At 36.2% G+C, this 20,936-nt stretch overlaps 3 protein-coding genes across 8 annotated transcripts in view; all 3 read right to left on the bottom strand.

The window, feature by feature from the left end:
• Window positions 1-2,291: 2,291 nt before the first annotated feature.
• Window positions 2,292-4,728, bottom strand: LOC135250175 (hatching enzyme 1.2-like). Of its 2 annotated transcripts, XM_064326214.1 has the most exons (9): window positions 4,611-4,728; window positions 4,470-4,506; window positions 4,273-4,335; window positions 3,857-3,997; window positions 3,469-3,586; window positions 3,183-3,361; window positions 2,955-3,036; window positions 2,735-2,859; window positions 2,292-2,506 (listed from the first exon to the last, which is right to left on the bottom strand). In XM_064326214.1, coding segments are annotated over exons 1-9 (816 nt in total). In that variant the 5' UTR covers window positions 4,680-4,728; the 3' UTR covers window positions 2,292-2,504. The 2 variants fall into 2 exon arrangements, with proteins under 2 accessions (XP_064182284.1, XP_064182283.1); XM_064326213.1 differs by lacking the exon at window positions 2,292-2,506 and having other exon boundaries at window positions 2,721-2,859.
• Window positions 4,729-7,626: 2,898 nt separating this feature from the next.
• LOC135250173 (hatching enzyme 1.2-like) overlaps window positions 7,627-20,936 on the bottom strand; it is a 32,196-nt gene continuing 18,886 nt past the window's right edge. The window contains exons 1-9 of one of the 5 annotated variants that reach the window (XM_064326212.1): window positions 9,948-10,070; window positions 9,807-9,843; window positions 9,627-9,689; window positions 9,296-9,436; window positions 8,904-9,021; window positions 8,623-8,801; window positions 8,301-8,382; window positions 8,081-8,205; window positions 7,627-7,857 (exon numbers count right to left, since the gene is read on the bottom strand). In XM_064326212.1, coding sequence (XP_064182282.1) covers window positions 7,856-7,857; window positions 8,081-8,205; window positions 8,301-8,382; window positions 8,623-8,801; window positions 8,904-9,021; window positions 9,296-9,436; window positions 9,627-9,689; window positions 9,807-9,843; window positions 9,948-10,016 — 816 coding nt within the window. In that variant the 5' untranslated portion in view covers window positions 10,017-10,070 and the 3' untranslated portion in view covers window positions 7,627-7,855. Of the gene's footprint in view, window positions 7,858-8,066; window positions 8,206-8,300; window positions 8,383-8,622; window positions 8,802-8,903; window positions 9,022-9,295; window positions 9,437-9,626; window positions 9,690-9,806; window positions 9,844-9,947; window positions 10,071-13,400; window positions 13,540-13,634; window positions 13,717-13,955; window positions 14,135-14,236; window positions 14,355-14,627; window positions 14,769-14,958; window positions 15,022-15,138; window positions 15,176-15,279; window positions 15,407-20,936 lie in introns of those variants that run through there. The other 4 variants (XM_064326208.1, XM_064326207.1, XM_064326209.1 and 1 more) reach the window with 4 other exon arrangements.
• Window positions 18,238-20,821, bottom strand: LOC135250177 (hatching enzyme 1.2-like). Its single transcript, XM_064326217.1, has 9 exons — window positions 20,677-20,821; window positions 20,536-20,572; window positions 20,339-20,401; window positions 19,922-20,062; window positions 19,532-19,649; window positions 19,245-19,423; window positions 18,912-18,993; window positions 18,692-18,816; window positions 18,238-18,468 (listed from the first exon to the last, which is right to left on the bottom strand). Coding segments are annotated over exons 1-9 (816 nt in total). The 5' UTR covers window positions 20,746-20,821; the 3' UTR covers window positions 18,238-18,466.

Genomic DNA, 20,936 nt, shown 5'->3' with positions numbered 1-20,936 from the left:
AAGTACATCAAAGAATCAGACTATTTTATGCAATCCTGTCATTGACTGCAAGATTAGTCCCTGTGTGTGTAGCAATGCCATTATTTCACAAACCTGCGTAGTTGGTTCATCGGAAAACAATACATACAGCTTTATACCAAATGGTAATTGAGTTATTTCCATGAACCTTCAATGTGTCAGAAATGAATTTGTTGAATTTAATATTATTACTTTCAGAAAATTCTGCTGCAGATCTGTCTCTAAACAAGTCTGGCACAGGAGTCTTTGACTAACAGAGGAAGAGATAAAATGGTTTTCAGTTTTATTTCTGTGTATTTTAATTAGCAACCTCAACTATTATGGAACATAGCAAGGAAACATATAATTTTTGAGCACAAATATGGAAGCCTCATTTTACAGCTTCACCAGTCACTTGTATTTGGTAAATGGTCTCCTAAAGGTACAGTTTTGGTTGGTTATTTCTTCCAATGCTTCTTAACTCATAATGAGTGCAGCTTCAGATCATTTTCAGTGTGAAAAGAGATGCCCATTGCATTACGATAAACAATTATTATGTCACAAGACGCTTGGTATTTATTATCAACTAAACCAACTAAAGGAACAGGTACTTTGTACAACCATTCCCACCTTTGTGTGGAATCCAATTCTAACCATGGCAGGTCTGTTTCCTGCAGTCAAACAGGACAGTAAATGCAGTGGACTCCATAATGTTTGGGACACATAAGTTTATTTTTTTCTTGATTTGGCTCTGTACTCCACAATTTTAGATATGTAATCAAATGTGCAGATTTTCAACTTTTATTAAACCGCCTCTTATTTTTTTTAAATTAAAAAAATGTATTACAAGTTATTAAGAACAAAATACATTAATACAATCTACCAACAAAAAAAAAGGAAAGGGGGTGGAGTGCATAGTATCATATATATGGTACTGTATATGGACTCCCCACCACCTTCCATCTGTGAAATACGGTGGTGGGGGTGTCATGGTTTGGGCATGTATGGCTGCCACAGGTACTGGCTCACCTGTCTTCATTGATGATGTAACTGCAGAATGAATTCTGAAGTGCACAGAGGCATCTTATCTGCTTAAGTTCAACCAAGTGCCTCCAAACTCATTGGATGATGCTTCACTCTACAGAAAGGCAATGATCCCAACAATACTGCTAAAGCAACAAAGGAGCTTTTCAAATCCAAAAACTGGGAATTTCAATTATTCTGGGTAGTCATTGACCTGATCTGAATTCAACTGAACATGCAGTTCATATGCTGAAGAAAAAACTTAAGGCAACCAGCAAGCAAGAACAAGCAAGAGCTGAAGATGGCTGCAGTACAGGCCTGGCAGAGCATTACCAGAGAAGATACTCAGCACCTGGTGATGTCTCTGTTGGAGCTGATGGACACAGAAGCTCCTGATAAAACTTCTCCATTGTGTTTAGCAATAATACAGACATTTAATAAATTATTCAGTGCAACTGTAATGGCATTTAAATCTCTTATTTCACTCATTTCTGCAGGGTCCCTTCCACGTCATTTTAAACACACAAAGAGAAATTGTGTATAATTAAACTCAAAAATATAAGTGGACATACTTTTTTGTGGTTCTTGGTAGTATTTAATTTCTACATGTATATGTGTTGTATTTCAGTTCTATTTGCTTCAATAATGACACCATTGGTAACTCTATATGACCCACAAACCAAAATCCTCACCATCTTCAGCATCACAAATTGCCAGGATTATTAAAATGGCCAGGCTCAAATTATAAAAGCTATTGAAAGACAATTGTCTTTTGTACTTTTTCAATATTTTATCTGTAGTGGATGGGTGAAATTTATTTAGGTAGAACTTTGGTAGCTCAAAATATTAGCATTTTGGTACAAATTGGTAATGTTAATTTATTTGTATACTTTGTAGAAATCTTTGGCGCTAAGTGTCCACTCCTCTTGATTGAGTAACCTCTAAGCAAGCCAGTATTGTTTCTGCCATTTATTTTACTTGTTTATTTAACTTTCTTTGGAATTAAGGTGCATAATATATTCTCTGCTCTTGCGTTGCCTTGTATTGTTTGTAATTGCTAACATGTGTGTCTTCTTTTGTTGAAACTTAATTTACACAGTATAAAAAAACGATGTTTCAGTTGTGAAAATGAAAGGCCATGTGAATCAGTGTTTTAAGGAAAGCACAAAAATCTGATAACTTGCAGATACATTTTAAGCAAACAACTTCTATTGTTTGAATGAGACAAATCATAAATCATCTCTGGGAAGAAAAATGAATTGCTAATGTGATTTAATATGCACAAGATTTAATAATTTAGTAACATTCATTCAGTACATTAAAACATTACATGCAAATTCACGTTGTTACAATAACTGTGATAAACAGAACAAAGGATTTTTGCAGGTGTGAATGTTCTGCATTTCTTCTGGCAAGAATGTTGTTATTTATGATTTCATATTCTGCTCCAGTAGTCCGGCACCTTTAGTCTCCAAGTATTTATTTTCTGCAACAAATAAGAGATATTTTCTGATGTAAAAACATGCTGTAAACATGCTATCACAACTCCAATCAGACTGAAATGGACAAAGACGAAATATATTGTTATGTAATTCTATATTGTTATATTGAACATTGGAGAATTTATCTGGGAATAGGATGGGTGGGAAAACATTAATTGGTGAATATAGTAATAAATAAATATAGAGCTAAATGAAACATCATTTGTACTCACAGCAGCTGTACAGCTTGTTGATCCTCTGAATGTCCCCCCTGGACATACTTCTCCTCTGTCCAATAGATTGGTTTGGGTTGGGTACGGGAGTTATAGTGTCCATTCCATTGGTTGAGAAAGCAGTTCTAGAGAAGTGGAAGGAGAACATATGGTCTGTGTTAAATGTCAAATTCAGTACTAACTGGATGCAGTTATAATGTGAATCTGTCCTTTTCCTTACCTTCCATAATGCATGATAGAAGTGTAGTCATATGGAGTATTTAGATTATTAGTGTCTTGTGTCTGAAAGTTGTAGATGGTGTCTGTTAAAAGAAACAGATACTTTGTTAGCTGTTTGTTACATTATTTGTACAGGACAAGTATATTGTCCTGTACAAATAACTGTAAAAACCATGTTGACCATATCAGTGCAATTTCCTCCTATATCTAATTGGATGAAAGGACTTACGTGGTGCAACATTCTCCCAGTTGATCTTGACGTATTCGTCCCGGTCGCTCCTTGTGTGCTCATGATAGAAACCCAGCGCATGGTTCAGCTCATGCTGAATGATACCGTGGTAAACACAACCATATCTGGCCAGAGACAGTACCTGCTTGCCACCAGTTCTCCCCAGATAGGAATAACAGCTGAAAGGAAATAGAAGGTCACCATTTCAATGTAGCCAGACACACCAAATGAAATCTAAGTAGTATTTTCTTTCCATTGATCCCGCCATTGGCGTAAATGAGCTCACCCATCTCTGCTCTCAATACTGATGAAGTCTCTCTGACTCGACCGGGGAACAAAGCGAATGCAGGTTTCTGTGTTGAAGGTCTTCATGGCATTTTCAATCCACTTCTTCTGATAATATGCTGTAATGCAGAATCATCCAAAAATAGACATGAATTACATACTCATGGACAGCATTAATATAAATAATGATCACTGGATCTGACCTTTGATTTTCTTTAACAGCAAAGGTTTGTAAAATGTATACTTAATAGACTACTATTGCTGGCTTATTGACTATGTTTGATGTATTGCCCCAAAATAATTCAGTTGTGTAAAATATTATAACTCTTTTAGTATTAGCACCAGGGGGTTCTCAATGTATGTATAAATACAAATATTCCTTCACTTACAGAATCCATTGCTCACAGTGTAAGGCACTTCAACAAGTCCATCTAAGGATTTCCTCCATAAGCATTGGTTATTCCAGCACTTCATGGCATTTCTGGTGTTTGATACAATCAGGTCTCCCTCCATCAGTGTCTCGCTGGACCCTTGTAGAGACAGCACACAGTCATTCAGAGCCTCCTGGCATTTTTAAAAAGAACTGAAAATGTCTCACTGGACTCTTTGAAGTCAAAACAACGCCATTTAGAGGATCACAGGTTACTTTGCTGAGAATTCTGAACATTTAACAAAATGGCCATTTTATATTCTGACTTCTCATTCATATTTGTGGAACCCTTAGCAGCATACTAGAATTGTAGCCGTACAATAATGAACATTTTTACGTTTTTAACAAAAAAATTAAAAAGAATATAACACTAACCATTGTTGGATTGTAGAATGCTTGTAGTGATATCCACATCATCAGGATCCTCTATTTGGATAGCTTTGAAACACAAGAATTGAAAACATTCTTTTTAACCCTGACCTCATACTTGCAAATCAGTAGTTACAGAAACAATGCCACATGGAATCAGAACATCAGGTACAGAATTATTTTATTGCCGATGAATTACTCACAAATTAGTGGAGAATCATCCGCTTCACTTCCAAGGTCCTAAAGAAGAAAGGGAGGCAGACGCTCAGTTAATAAAATTGAACACATATTTGAGGTGAGAGTTGAGGGAATCTTTCCACTGTGTTTAGTGGGCCATCTCTTACCACGAGGGGATGTGCCTGTGAGAGGCTCAGCAGCAGAGCTAGGATGGTGGAGGTGAGTCTCTGGTCCATCTTCTGTCAGCGTTAGGAGATACTCAGGACGGTTCCCTCACGATGAGTTGATGTCTGAGATCTGTCAGGCCCTGTCTTTTATACAACCTCAGCTTGTAGGTGTGCCTGCAAGGGGATCATGGATTACTGTTAATGCTCTACACCCAAAATTAGCGTTTAAGAGGGAGCAAACTAAACTAATTTCCCACATTTCAATGAAACTTGTAATTGTTATGCCTCAATTTGTTTACGTGATAAACTGGGAAGATCAACGAAAACCATCCGTCTCCCACAAAACACACAGGTCTTGTATAAAGTACGTTTGAAGTGCTTATTATGTAGACCTCTTTTCTTGTTGTAATCCTTAAGAGCTTCTACATACCTAATCCCTTCGGTTATAATTGAGTGTTGAATTCATGGGCAGGTTGTCAGTTTATGTTCGTCTTCTGCAGTACACTTAAGTCTGTGAACAGTTGAAAATGCGATGTTTGACAGACAAGTGATTTTAAAGTGTCCAAATTGTTTTATGAGGGCGGGTAAGAGGCTAAACTTCAGAAATTACAGCAGAGGAAGAAAATAATCATCAAGATATAACTGCAGAAATGAATTAATATAGTACATCAAAGAATCAGACTATTTTATGCAATCCTGTCATTGACTGCAAGATTAGTCCATGTGTGTGTAGCAATGCCATTATTTCACAAACCTGCGTAGTTGGTTTATCGGAAAATAATACATACAGCTTTATACCAAATGGTAATTGAGTTATTTCCATGAACCTTCAATGTGTCAGAAATGAATTTGTTGAATTTAATATTATTACTTTCAGAAAATCCTGCTGCAGATCTGTCTCTAAACAAGTCTGGCACAAGAGTCTTTGACTAACAGAGGAAGAGATAAAATGGTTTTCAGCTTTATTCCTGTGTATTTTAACTAGCAACCTCAACTATTATGAAACATAGCAAGGAAACATATAATCTTTGAGCACAAATATGGAAGCCTCATTTTACAGCTTCACCAGTCACTTGTATTTGGTAAATATGGCCTCCTAAAGGTACAGTTTTGGTTGGTTATTTCTTCCAATGCTTCTCAACTCATAATGAGTGCAGCTTCAGATCATTTTCAGTGTGGAAAGAGATGCCCATTGCATTACGATAAACAATTATTATGTCACAGGACGCTTGGTATTTATTATCAACTAAACCAACTAAAGGAACAGGTACTTTGTACAACCATTCCCACCTTTGTGTGGAATCCAATTCTAACCATGGCAGGTCTGTTTCTTGCAGTCAAACAGGACAGTAAATACAGTGGGCTCCATAATGTTTGGGACAAATAAGTTTATTTTTTTCTTGATTTGGCTCTGTACTGTACAATTTTAGATATGTAATCAAATGTGCAGATTTTCAACTTTTATTAAACGCCTCTTATTTTTTTTTAATTAAAAAAATGTATTGCAAGTTATTAAGAACAAAATACATTAATACAATCTACCAAATAAAAGGAAAGGGGGTGGGGTGCATAGTATCATATGTATGGTACTGTATATGGGCTCCCCACCACCTTCCATCTGTGAAATACGGTGGTGGGAGTGTCATGGTATGGGCATGTATGGCTGCCACAGGTACTGGCTCACCTGTCTTCATTGATGATGTAACTGCAGAATGAATTCTGAAGTGCACAGAGGCATCTTATCTGCTTAAGTTCAACCAAGTGCCTCCAAACCCATTGGATGACGCTTCACACTACAGAAAGGCAATGATCCCAACAATACTGCTAAAGCAACAAAGGAGCTTTTCAAATCCAAAAACTGGGAATTTCATTCATTCTGGGTAGTCATTGACCTGATCTGAATTCAACTGAATGTGCAATTCACATGTTGAAGAGAAAACTTAAGGCAACTAGCAAGCAAGAACAAGCAAGAGCTGAAGATGGCTGCAGTACAGGCCTGGCAGAGCATCACTGGAGGAGATACTCAGCACCTGGTGATGTCTCTGTTGGAGCTGATGTACACAGTCAGAAGCTCCTGATAAAACTGGTTTATAACTTTGTGTTTAGCAATAATACAGACATTTAATAAATTATTCAGTTCAACTGTAATGGCATTTAAATCTCTTATTTCACTCATTTCTGCAGGGTCCCTTCCACGTCATTTTAAACACAGAAAGAAAAATTGTGTATAATTAAACTCAAAAATATAAGTGGACATACTTTTTGTGGTTCTTGGTAGTATTTAATTTCTACCTGTATATTTGTTGTATTTCAGTTCTATTTACTTCAATAATGACACCATTGGTAACTCTATATGACCCACAAACCAAAATCCTCACCATCTTCAGCATCACAATTTGCCAGGATTATTACCATTGCCAGGCTAAAATTATAAAAGCTATTGAGAGACAATTGTCTTTTGTACTTTTTCAATATTTTATCTGTAGTGGATGGGTGAAATTTATTTAAGCAGAACTTTGGTAGCTCAAAATATGAGCCTTTTGGTACAAATTGGTAATATTAATTTATTTGTAAAATTTGTAGAAATCTTTGGCGCTAAGTGTCCACTCCCCTTGATTAAGTAACCTCTAAGCAAACCAGTATTGTTTCTGCCATTTATTTTACTTGTTAATTTTCTTTCTTTGGAATTAAGGTGCATAATATATTCTCTGTTCTTGCGTTGCCTTGTATTGTTTGGTTATGGTTATACACTTTGTTGTACGTCGCTCTGGATAAGAGCGTCTGCCAAATGCCTGTAATGTAATGTTTGTAATTGCTAACATGTGTGTCTTCTTTTGTTGAAACTTAATTTACACAGTATAAAAAAACGGTGTTTCAGTTGTGAAAATGAAAGGCCGTGTGAATCAGTGTTTTAAGGAAAGCACAAAAATCTGATAACTTGCAAATGCATTTGAAGGAAACAACTACTTCTATTGTTTGAATGGGACAAATCATAAATCACCTCTGGGAAGAAAAATGAATTGCTAATGTGATTTAATATGCATAAGATTTAATAATTTAGTAACATTCATTCAGTACATTAAAACATTACATGCAAATTCACATTGTTACAATAACTGTGATAAACAGAACAAAGGATTTTTGCAGGCGTGAATGTTCTGCAGTTCTTCTGGCAAGAATGTTGTGATTTATGATTTCATATTCTGCTCCAGTAGTCCGGCACCTTTAGTCTCCAAGTATTTATTTTCTGCAACAAATAAGAGATATTTTCTGATGTAAAAACATGCTGTAATTATCACAACTCCAGTCAGACTGAAATGGACAAAGACAAAATATATTGTTATGTAATTCTATATTGTTATATTGAACATTGGAGAATTTATCTGGGAATAGGATGGGTGGGAAAACATTAATCGGTGAATATAGTTATAAATAAATATAGAGCTAATTGAAACATCATATATACTCACAGCAGCTGTACAGCTTGTTGATCCTCAGAATGTCCCCCTTGGACATACTACTCCTCTGTCCAATAGATTGGTTTGGGTTGGGTACGGGAGTTATAGTGTCCAGTCCATTGGTTGAGAAAGCAGTTCTAGAGAAGTGGAAGGAGAACATATGATCTGTGTTAAATGTCAAATACAGTACTAACTGGATGCAGTTATAATGTGAATCTGTCCTTTTCCTTACCTTCCATAATGCATGATAGAAGTGTAGTCATATGCAGTATTTAGATTATTAGTGTCTTGTGTCTGAAAGTTGTAGATGGTGTCTGTTAAAGAAACAGATACTTTGTTAGCTGTTTGTTACATTGGGTTTAAGTATATTGTCCTGTACAAATAATTGTATACTTTCTTAACTGTTTGTTAGAGAGCTTAAACTTATTGTCTATTTAAACGTGAACATAAAAATCATGTTGGCCATTTTAATGTAATTGTCCTGTTATAACTGATTTGATTAAAGGGTTTTTTTCAATCAAAATAGGTCCAAAATATGACAGGCAGTTCCTTACGTGGTGCAACATTCTCCCAGTTGATCCTGACGTATTCGTCCCGGTCGCTCCTTGTGTGCTCATGATAGAAACCCAGCGCATGGTTCAGCTCATGCTGAATGATACCGTGGTAAACACAACCATATCTGGCCAGAGACACTACCTGCTTGCCACCAGTTCTCCCCAGATAGGAGTAACAGCTGAAAGAAAATATAGGGTCACCATTTCAGTGTTAGTCAGGCTACCAAATAAAATCTAGGAAGTATTGCCATTGATCCTGCCATCATGGCAAATGAACTCACCCATCTCTGCTCTCAATACTGATGAAGTCTCTCTGACGCGACCGGGGAACAAAGCGAATGCAGGTTTCTGTGTTGAAGGTCTTCATGGCATTTTCAATCCGCTTCTTCTGATAATATGCTATAATTCAGAATTATCCAAAACAAGCACAAGTTACTCATGGACAGCATTAATATATATATAATTAATATATTATATATATATAATTATAAAAATATATTAATATATTTTAAATCATAGTTAGCTTTTTATACAAAATATTATTACTGGCTCATGTTTGATCTCCATTTCCCCCAAATAATTCAGTCATGTAAAATATCATTACCCTTTCAGTATTAGTACCAGGGTGTACATACAGTATGTACAGCATGAATATAAATATTCCTTCACTTACAGAATTCATTGCTCACAGTGTAAGGCACTTCAACGCGTCCATCTGAGGATTTCTTCCATAAGCATTGGTTATTCCAGCACTTCATGGCATTTCTGGTGTTTGATACAATCAGGTCTCCCTCCATCAGTATCTCGCTGGACCCTTTGAAATCAGAACATAACCATTCAGAAGATCATGGGTTAATACAAAGAAATAAATATTGACAGAGAATGCTGGAACATTTAACCTTTATGCTGGAACGTGTAACCTTTAAATACATACTAGAATTGTCACAGTATAATAATGAACATTTTTAAGTTTTTAAGAAAAAAATAAAAAATATAACACTAACCATTGTTGGTCTGTAGAATGCTTGTAGTGATATCCACATCATCAGGATCCTCTGTCTGGATAGCTTTGGAATACAAGAATTGAAAACATTCTTTAATTCTGACCTCATACGTTCAAAATGATGTCACATGGAATCAGAACATCAGGTGCAGAATTATTTTAATGCCGATTAATTACTCACAAATTAGTGGAGAATCATCCGCTTCACTTCCAAGGTCCTAAAGAAGAAAGGGAGGCAGACGGTCAGTTAATAAAATTGAACATATATTTGAGTTGAGAGTTGAGGGAATCTTTCCACTGTGTTTAGTGGACCATCTCTTACCACGAGGGGATGTGCCTGTGAGAGGCTCAGCAGCAGAGCTAGGATGGTGGAGATGAGTCTCTGGTCCATCTTCTGTCAGTGTTTGGAGATACTCAGGTTCTCTCACGATGAGCTGATGTCTGAGATCTGTCAGGCCCTGTCTTTTATAAACCTCAGCTTGTAGGTGTGCCTGCAAGGGGATCATGGATTACTGCCAATTCTCCACACCCAAAATTAGCGTTTAAGAGGGAGCAAACTAAACTAATTTCCCACATTTCAATGGAACTTGTAATTGTTATGCCTCAATTTGTTTACATGATAAGCTGGGAAGATCAACGAAAACCAACCGTCTCCCACAAAACACACAGGTCTTGTATAAAGTACGTTTGAAGTGCTTATTATGTAGACCTCTTTTCTTGTTGTAATCCTTAAGAGCTTCTACATACCTAATCCCTTTGGTTATAATTGAGTGTTGAATTCATGGGCAGGTTGTCAGTTTATGTTCGTCTTCTGCAGCACACTTAAGTCTGTGAACAGTTGAAAATGCGATGTTTGACAGACAAATTTTAACAAAATAAATTGTGATTTTAAAGTGTCCAAATTGTTTTATGAGGGCGGGTAAGAGGCTAAACTTCAGAAATTACAGCAGAGGAAGAAAATAATCATCAAGATAAAACTGCAGAAATTAATTAATAAAGTACATCAAAGAATCAGACTATTTTATGCAATCCTGTCATTGACTGCAGGATTAGTCCCTGTGTGTGTAGCAATGCCATTATTCCACAAACCTGCGTAGTTGGTTCATCGGAAAATAATACATACAGCTTTATACCAAATGGTAATTGAGTTATTTCCATGAACCTTCAATGAGTCAGAAATGAATTTGTTGAATTTAATATTATTACTTTCAGAAAATCCTGCTGCAGATCTGTCTCTAAACAAATCTGGCACAAGAGTCTTTGACTAACAGAGGAAGAGATAAAATGGTTTTCAGCTTTATTCCTGTGTATTTTAATTAGCAACCTCAACTATTATGGAACATAGCAAGGAAACATATCATTTCTGAGCACAAATATGGAAGCCTAATTTTACAGCTTCACCAGTCACTTGTATTTGGTAAAGATGGCCTCCTAAAGGTACAGTTTTGGTTGGTTATTTCTTCCAATGCTTCTTAACTCATAATGAGTGTAGCTTCAGATCATTTTCAGTGTGGAAAGAGATGCCCATTGCATTACGATAAACAATTATTATGTCACAGGACGCTTGGTATTTATTATCAACTAAACCAACTAAAGGAACCGGTACTTTGTACAACCATTCCCACCTTTGTGTGGAATCCAATTCTCACCATGGCAGGTCTGTTTCTTGCAGTCAAACAGGACAGTAAGTACAGTGGGCTCCATAATGTTTGGGACACATAAGTTTATTTTTTTCTTGATTTGGCTCTGTACTCTACAATTTTAGATATGTAATCAAATGTGCAGATTTTCAACTTTTATTAAACCGCCTCTTATTTTTTTTAAATTAAAAAAATGTATTACAAGTTATTAAGAACAAAATACATTAATACAATCTACCAAAAAAAAAAGGAAAGGGGGTGGAGTGCATAGTATCATATATATGGTACTGTATATGGGCTCCCCACCACCTTCCATCTGTGAAAAACGGTGGTGGGGGTGTCATGGTTTGGGCATGTATGGCTGCCACAGGTACTGGCTCACCTGTCTTCATTGATGATGTAACTGCAGAATGAATTCTGAAGTGCACAGAGGCATCTTATCTGCTTAAGTTCAACCAAGTGCCTCCAAGCTCTACAGAAAAGCAATGATCCCAACAATACTGCTAAAGCAACAAAGGAGCTTTTCAAATCCAAAAACTGGGAATTTCAATCATTCTGGGTAGTCATTGACCTGATCTGAATTCAACTGAACGTGCAGTTCATATGCTGAAGAAAAAACTTAAGGCAACGAGCAAGCAAGAACAAGCAAGAGCTGAAGATGGCTGCAGTACAGGCCTGGCAAAGCATCACCGGAGGAGATACTCAGCACCTGGTGATGTCTCTGTTGGAGCTGATGGACACAATCAGAAGCTCCTGATAAAACTGGTTTGTAACTTTGTGTTTAGCAATAATACAGACATTTAATAAATTATTCAGTGCAACTGTAATGGCATTTAAATCTCTGATTTCACTCATTTCTGCAGGGTCCCTTCCACGTCATTTTAAACACACAAAGAGAAATTGTGTATAATTAAACTCAAAAATATAAGTGGACATACTTTTTGTGGTTCTTGGTAGTATTTAATTTCTACCTGTATATTTGTTGTATTTCAGTTCTATTTACTTCAATAATGACACCATTGGTAACTCTATATGACCCACAAACCAAAATCCTCACCATCTTCAGCATCACAAATTTCCAGGATTATTACCATTGCCAGGCTAAAATTATAAAAGCTATTGAGAGACAATTGTCTTTTGTACTTTTTCAATATTTTATCTGTAGTGGATGGGTGAAATGTATTTAAGCAGAACTTTGGTAGCTCAAAATATGAGCATTTTGGTACAAATTGGTAATGTTAGTTTATTTGTAAAATTTGTAGAAATATTTGGCGTTAAGTGTCCACTCCCCTTGATTGAATAACCTCTATGCAAACCAGTATTGTTTCTGCAATTTATTTTACTTGTTCATTTTCTTTCTTTGGAATTAAGGTGCAAAATATATTATCTGTTCTTGCGTTGCCTTGTATTGTTTGGTTATGGTTATACACTTTGTTGTACGTCGCTCTGGATAAGAGTGTCTGCCAAATGCCTGTAATGTAATGTTTGTAATTGCTAAAATGTGTGTCTTCTTTTGTTGAAACTTAATTTACACAGTTTTAAAAAACGGTGTTTCAGTTGTGAAAATGAAAGGCCATGTGAATCAGTGTTCTAAGGAAAGCACAAAAATCTGATAACTTGCAGATACATTTGAAGGAAACAACTACTTCTATTGTTTGAATGGGACAAATCATAAATCATCTCTGGGAAGAAAAATGAATTGCTAATGTAATTTAATATGCATAAGATTTAATAATTTAGTAACATTCATTCGATACATTAAAACATTACATGCAAATTCACATTGTTACAATAACTGTGATAAACAGAACAAAGGATTTTTGCAGGCGTGAATTTTCTGCATTTCTTCTGGCAAGAATGTTGGGATTTATGATTTCATATTCTGCTCCAGTAGTCCGGCACCTTTAGTCTCCAAGTATTTATTTTCTGCAACAAATAAGAGATATTTTCTGATGTAAAAACATGCTGTAATTATCACAACTCCAGTCAGACTGAAATGGACAAAGACAAAATATATTGTTATGTAATTCTATATTGTTATATTGAACATTGGAGAATTTATCTGGGAATAGGATGGGTGGGAAAACATTAATCGGTGAATATAGTTATAAATAAATATAGAGCTAATTGAAACATCATATATACTCACAGCAGCTGTACAGCTTGTTGATCCTCAGAATGTCCCCCTTGGACATACTTCTCCTCTGTCCAATAGATTGGTTTGGGTTGGGTACGGGAGTTATAGTGTCCAGTCCATTGGTTGAGAAAGCAGTTCTAGAGAAGTGGAAGGAGAACATATGATCTGTGTTAAATGTCAAATACAGTACTAACTGGATGCAGTTATAATGTGAATCTGTCCTTTTCCTTACCTTCCATAATGCATGATAGAAGTGTAGTCATATGCAGTATTTAGATTATTAGTGTCTTGTGTCTGAAAGTTGTAGATGGTGTCTGTTAAAGAAACAGATACTTTGTTAGCTGTTTGTTACATTGGGTTTAAGTATATTGTCCTGTACAAATAATTGTATACTTTGTTAACTGTTTGTTAGAGAGCTTAAACTTATTGTCTATTTAAACGTGAAAATAAAAATCATGTTGGCCATTTTAATGTAATTGTCCTGTTATAACTGATTTGATTAAAGGGTTTTTTCAATCAAAATAGGTCCAAAATATGACAGGCAGTTCCTTACGTGGTGCAACATTCTCCCAGTTGATCCTGACGTATTCGTCCCGGTCGCTCCTTGTGTGCTCATGATAGAAACCCAGCGCATGGTTCAGCTCATGCTGAATGATACCGTGGTAAACACAACCATATCTGGCCAGAGACACTACCTGCTTGCCACCAGTTCTCCCCAGATAGGAATAACAGCTGAAAGAAAATATAGGGTCACCATTTCAGTGTTAGTCAGGCTACCAAATAAAATCTAGGATGTATTGCCATTGATCCTGCCATCATTGCAAATGAACTCACCCATCTCTGCTCTCAATACTGATGAAGTCTCTCTGACGCGACCGGGGAACAAAGCGAATGCAGGTTTCTGTGTTGAAGGTCTTCATGGCATTTTCAATCCGCTTCTTCTGATAATATGCTATAATTCAGAATTATCCAAAACAAGCACAAGTTACTCATGGACAGCATTAATATATATATTATTAATATATTATATATATATAATTATAAAATATATTAATATATTTTAAATCATAGTTTGCTTTTTATACAAAATATTATTACTGGCTCATGTTTGATCTCCATTTCCCCCAAATAATTCAGTCATGTAAAATATTATTACCCTTTCAGTATTAGTACCAGGGTGTACATACAGTATGTACAGCATGAATATAAATATTCCTTCACTTACAGAATTCATTGCTCACAGTGTAAGGCACTTCAACGAGTCCATCTGAGGATTTCCTCCATAAGCATTGGTTATTCCAGCACTTCATGGCATTTCTGGTGTTTGATACAATCAGGTCTCCCTCCATCAGTATTTCCCTGGACCCTTTGAAATGAGAACATAACCATTCAGAAGATCATGGGTTTATACAAAGAAATAAATATTGACAGAGAATGCTGGAACATTTAACCTTTATGCTGGAACGTGTAACCTTTAAATACATACTAGAATTGTCACAGTATAATAATGAACATTTTTAAGTTTTTAAGAAAAAAATAAAAAATATAACACTAACCATTGTTGGTCTGTAGAATGCTTGTAGTGATATCCACATCATCAGGATCCTCTGTCTGGATAGCTTTGGAATACAAGAATTGAAAACATTCTTTAATTCTGACCTCATACGTTCAAAATGATGTCACATGGAATCAGAACATCAGGTGCAGAATTATTTTATTGCCAATGAATTACTCACAAATCAGTGGAGAATCATCCGCTTCACTTCCAAGGTCCTAAAGAAGAAAGGGAGGCAGACGCTCAGTTAATAAAATTGAACACATATTTGAGGTGAGAGTTGAGGGAATCTTTCCACTGTGTTTAGTGGACCATCTCTTACCACGAGGGGATGTGCCTGTGAGAGGCTCAGCAGCAGAGCTAGGATGGTGGAGATGAGTCTCTGGTCCATCTTCTGTCAGCGTTTGGAGATACTCAGGACGGTTCCCTCACGATGAGCTGATGTCTGAGATCTGTCAGGCCCTGTCTTTTATATAACCTCAGCTTGTAGGTGTGCCTGCAAGGGGATCATGGATTACTGTTAATGCTCTACACCCAAAATTAGCGTTTAAGAGGGAGCAAACTAAACTAATTTCCCACATTTCAATGAAACTTGTAATTGTTATGCCTCAATTTGTTTACGTGATAAGCTGGGAAGATCAACGAAAACCAACCGTCTCCCACAAAACACACAGGTCTTGTATAAAGTACGTTTGAAGTGCTTATTATGTAGACCTCTTTTCTTGTTGTAATCCTTAAGAACTTCTACATACCTAATCCCTTTGGTTATAATTGAGTGTTGAATTCATGGGCAGGTTCTCAGTTTTTGTTCGTCTTCTGCAGTACACTTAAGTCTGAGAACAGTTGAAAATGCGATGTCTGACAGACAAATTTTTACAAAATAAATTGTGATTTTAAAGTGTCCAAATTGTTTTATGAGGGCGGGTAAGAGGCTAAACTTCAGAAATTACAGCAGAGGAAGAAAATAATCATCAAGATAAAACTGCAGAAATTAATTAATAAAGTACATCAATGAATCAGACTATTTTATGCAATCCTGTCATTGACTGCAAGATTAGTCCCTGTGTGTGTTGCAATGCCATTATTTCACAAACCTGCGTAGTTGGTTCATCGGAAAATAATACATACAGCTTTATACCAAATGGTAATTGAGTTATTTCCATGAACCTTCAATGTGTCAGAAATGAATTTGTTGAATTTAATATTATTACTTTCAGAAAATCCTGCTGCAGATCTGTCTCTAAACAAGTCTGGCACAAGAGTCTTTGACTAACAGAGGAAGAGATAAAATGGTTTTCAGTTTTTATTCCTGTTTATTTTAATTAGCAACCTCAACTATTATGGAACATAGCAAGGAAACATATAATTTTTGAGCACAAATATGGAAGCCTCATTTTACAGCTTCACCAGTCACTTGTATTTGGCAAATGGTCTCCTAAAGGTACAGTTTTTGTTGGTTATTTCTTCCAATGCTTCTTAACTCATAATGAGTGCAGCTTCAGATCATTTTCAGTGTGGAAAGAGATGCCCATTGCATTACGATAAACAATTATTATGTCACAGGATGCTTGGTATTTATTATCAACTAAACCAACTAAAGGAACAGGTACTTTGTACAACCATTCCCACCTTTATGTGGAATCCAATTCTAACCATGGCAGGTCTGTTTCTTGCAGTCAAACAGGACAGTAAATGCAGTGGACTCCATAATGTTTGGGACAAATAAGTTTATTTTTTTCTTGATTTGGATCTGTACTCTACAATTTTAGATATGTAATCAAATGTGCAGATTTTCAACTTTTATTAAACCGCCTCTTATTTTTTTTTAATTTAAAAAATGTATTACAAGTTATTAAGAACAAAATACATTAATACAATCTACCAAAAAAAATAGGAAAGGGGGTGGAGTGCATAGTATCATATATATGGTACTGTATATGGGCTCCCCACCACCGTCCATCTGTGAAATACGGTGGTGGGGGTGTCATGGTTTGGGCATGTATGACTGCCACAGGTACTGGCTCACCTGTCTTCATTGATGATGTAACTGCAGAATGAATTCTGAAGTGCACAGAGGCATCTTATCTGCTTAAGTTCAACCAAGTGCCTCCAAACTCATTGGATGACGCTTCACTCTACAGAAAGGCAATGATCCCAACAATACTGCTAAAGCAACAAAGGAGCTTTTCAAATCCAAAAACTGGGAATTTCATTCATTCTGGGTAGTCATTGACCTGATCTGAATTCAACTGAACGTGCAATTCACACGCTGAAGAGAAAACTTAAGGCAACGAGCAAGCAAGAACAAGCAAGAGCTGAACATGGCTGCAGTACAGGCCTGACAAAGCATCACCAGAGAAGATACTCAGCACCTGGTGATGTCTCTGTTGGAGCTGATGGACACAGTCAGAAGCTCCTGATAAAACTGGTTTGTAACTTTGTGTTTAGCAATAATACAGACATTTAATAAATTATTCAGTGCAACTGTAATGGCATTTAAATCTCTTATTTCATTCATTTCTGCAGGGTCCCTTCCACGTCATTTTAAACACACAAAGAGAAATTGTGTATAATTAAACTCAAAAATATAAGTGGACATACTTTTTTGTGGTTCTTGGTAGTATTTAATTTCTACATGTATATGTGTTGTAATTCAGTTCTATTTGCTTCAATAATGACACCATTGGTAACTCTATATGACCCACAAACCAAAATCGTCACCATCTTCAGCATCACAAATTGCCAGGATTATTAACAGTGCCAGGCTAAAATTATAAAAGCTATTGAGAGACAATTGTCTTTTGTACTTTTTCAATATTTTATCTGTAGTGGATGGGTGAAATTTATTTAGGCAGAACTTTGGTAGCTCAAAATATGAGCCTTTTGGTACAAATTGGTAATGTTAATTTATTTGTAAAATTTGTAGAAATCTTTGGCGCTAAGTGTCCACTCCCCTTGATTGAGTAACCTCTAAGCAAACAAGTAATGTTTCTGCCATTTATTTTACTTGTTCATTTTCTTTCTCTGGAATTAAGGTGCATAATATATTATCTGTTCTTGCGTTGCCTTGTATTGTTTGTAATTGCTAACATGTGTGTCTTCTTTTGTTGAAACTTAATTTACACAGTATAAAAAAATGGTGTTTCAGTTGTGAAAATGAAAGGCCATGTGAATCAGTGTTTTAAGGAAAGCACAAAAATCTGATAACTTGCAGATACATTTAAGCAAACAAATTCTATTGTTTGAATGGACAAATCATAAATCGTCTCTGGGAAGAAAATGAATTGCTAATGTGATTTAATATGCACAAGATTTAATAATTTAGTAACATTCATTCAGTACATTAAAACATTACATGCAAATTCACATTGTTACAATAACTGTGATAAACAGAACAAAGGATTTTTGCAGGCGTGAATGTTCTGCATTTCTTCTGGCAAGAATATTGTGATTTATGATTTCATATTCTGCTCCAGTAGTCCGGCACCTTCAGTCTCCAAGTATTTATTTTCTGCAACAAATAAGAGATATTTTCTGACGTAAAAACATGCTGTAATTATCACAACTCCAATCAGACTGAAATGGACAAAGACAAAATATATTGTTATGTAATTCTATATTGTTATATTGAACATTGGAGAATTTATCTGGGAATAGGATGGGTGGAAAACATTAATTGGTGAATATAGTTAATAAATAAATATAGAGCTAAATGAAACATCATCTATACTCACAGCAGCTGTACAGCTTGTTGATCCTCAGAATATCCCCCCTGGACATACTTCTCCTCTGTCCAATAGATTGGTTTGGGTTGGGTACGGGAGTTATAGTGTCCATTCCATTGGTTGAGAAAGCAGTTCTAGAGAAGTGGAAGGAGAACATATGGTCTGTGTTAAATGTCAAATTCAGTACTAACTGGATGCAGTTATAATGTGAATCTGTCCTTTTCCTTACCTTCCATAATGCATGATAGAAGTGTAGTCATATGCAGTATTTAGATTATTAGTGTCTTGTGTCTGAAAGTTGTAGATGGTGTCTGTTAAAGAAACAGATACTTTGTTAGCTGTTTGTTACATTGGGTTTAAGTATATTGTCCTGTACAAATAACTGTATACTTTGTTAAGTACTGTATACTGTTTGTTAGAGAGCTTAAACGTATTGTCTATTTAAACGTGAACATAAAAATCATGTTGACCATTTTAATGTAATTGTCCTGTTTTTACTGATTGGATGAAAGGGCTTTTTTTCTAATAAAATAGGCCCAAAATATGACAGGCAGTTACTCACGTGGTGCAACATTCTCCCAGTTGATTCTGACGTATTCGTCCCGGTCGCTCCTTGTGTGCTCATGATAGAAACCCAGCGCATGGTTCAGCTCATGCTGAATGATACCGTGGTAAACACAACCATATCTGGCCAGAGACACTACCTGCTTGCCACCAGTTCTCCCTAGATAGGAGTAACAGCTGAAAGGAAATAGAAGGTCACCATTTCAGTGTTAGCCAGGCACACCAAATACAATCCAGGAAGTGTTATCTTGCCATTGATCCTGCCATTGGTGTAAATGAGCTCACCCATCTCTGCTCTCAATACTGATGAAGTCTCTCTGACTCGACCGGGGAACAAAGCGAATGCAGGTTTCTGTGTTGAAGGTCTTCATGGCATTTTCAATCCGCTTCTTCTGATAATATGCTATAATGCAGAATCATCCAAAAATAGACATGAATTACATACTCATGGACAGCATTAATATAAATAATGATCACTGGATCTGACCTCTGATTTTCTTTAACAGCAAAGGTTTGTAAAATGTATACTTAATAAACTACTATTGCTGGCTTATTGACTATGTTTGATCTCTATTGCCCCCAAATAATTCAGTTGTGTAAAATATTATAACTCTTTCAGTATTAGCACCAGGGTGTTCTTACAGTATGTATAAATACAAATATTCCTTCACTTACAGAATTCATTGCTCACAGTGTAAGCCACTTCAACAAGTCCATCTGAGGATTTCCTCCATAAGCATTGGTTATTCCAGCACTTCATGGCATTTCTGGTGTTTGATACAATCAGGTCTCCCTCCATCAGTATCTCGCTGGACCCTTGTAGAGACAGCACACAGTCATTCAGAGCCTCCTGGCATTTTTAAAAAGAACTGAAAATGTCTCACTGGACTCTTTGAAGTCAAAACAAAGCCATTTAGATGATCATAGGTTACTTTGCTGAGAATTCTGAACATTTAACAAAATGGCCATTTTATATTCTGACTTCTCATTCATATTTGTAGAACCCTTAGCAGCATACTAGAATTGTAGCTATACAATCATTAACATTTTTACGTTTTTAACAACAAAAAAAAAAAGATATAGAACACTAACCATTGTTGGATTGTAGAATGCTTGTAGTGATATCCACATCATCAGGATCCTCTGTTTGGATAGCTTTGAAACACAAGAATTGAAAACATTCTTTTTAACCCTGACCTCATACTTGCAAATCAGTAGTTACAGAAACAATGTCACATGGAATCAGAACATCAGGTACAGAATTATGTTGTTGCTGATTAATTACTCACAAATCAGTGGAGAATCATCCGCTTCACTTCCAAGGTCCTAAAGAAGAAAAGGAGGCAGATGCTCAGTTAATAAAATTGAACACATATTTGAGGTGAGAGTTGAGGGTATCTTTCCACTGTGTTTAGTGGACCATCTCTTACCACGAGGGGATGTGCCTGTGAGAGGCTCAACAGCAGAGCTAGGATGGTGGAGGTGAGTCTCTGGTCCATCTTCTGTCAGAGTTTGGAGATACTCAGGATGGTTCCCTCACGATGAGTTGATGTCTGAGATCTGTCAGGCCCTGTCTTTTATACAACCTCAGCTTGTAGGTGTGCCTGCAAGGGGATCATGGATTACTGCCAATTCTCCACACCCAAAATTAGCTTTTGAAGGGAGTGTACTAAATTAATTCCAGCGATAA

Source organism: Anguilla rostrata, chromosome 3, assembly GCF_018555375.3.
Source record: "Anguilla rostrata isolate EN2019 chromosome 3, ASM1855537v3, whole genome shotgun sequence".
Taxonomy (NCBI): Eukaryota; Metazoa; Chordata; class Actinopteri; order Anguilliformes; family Anguillidae; genus Anguilla; species Anguilla rostrata.
This window is presented reverse-complemented; position numbering and strand designations above follow the sequence as displayed.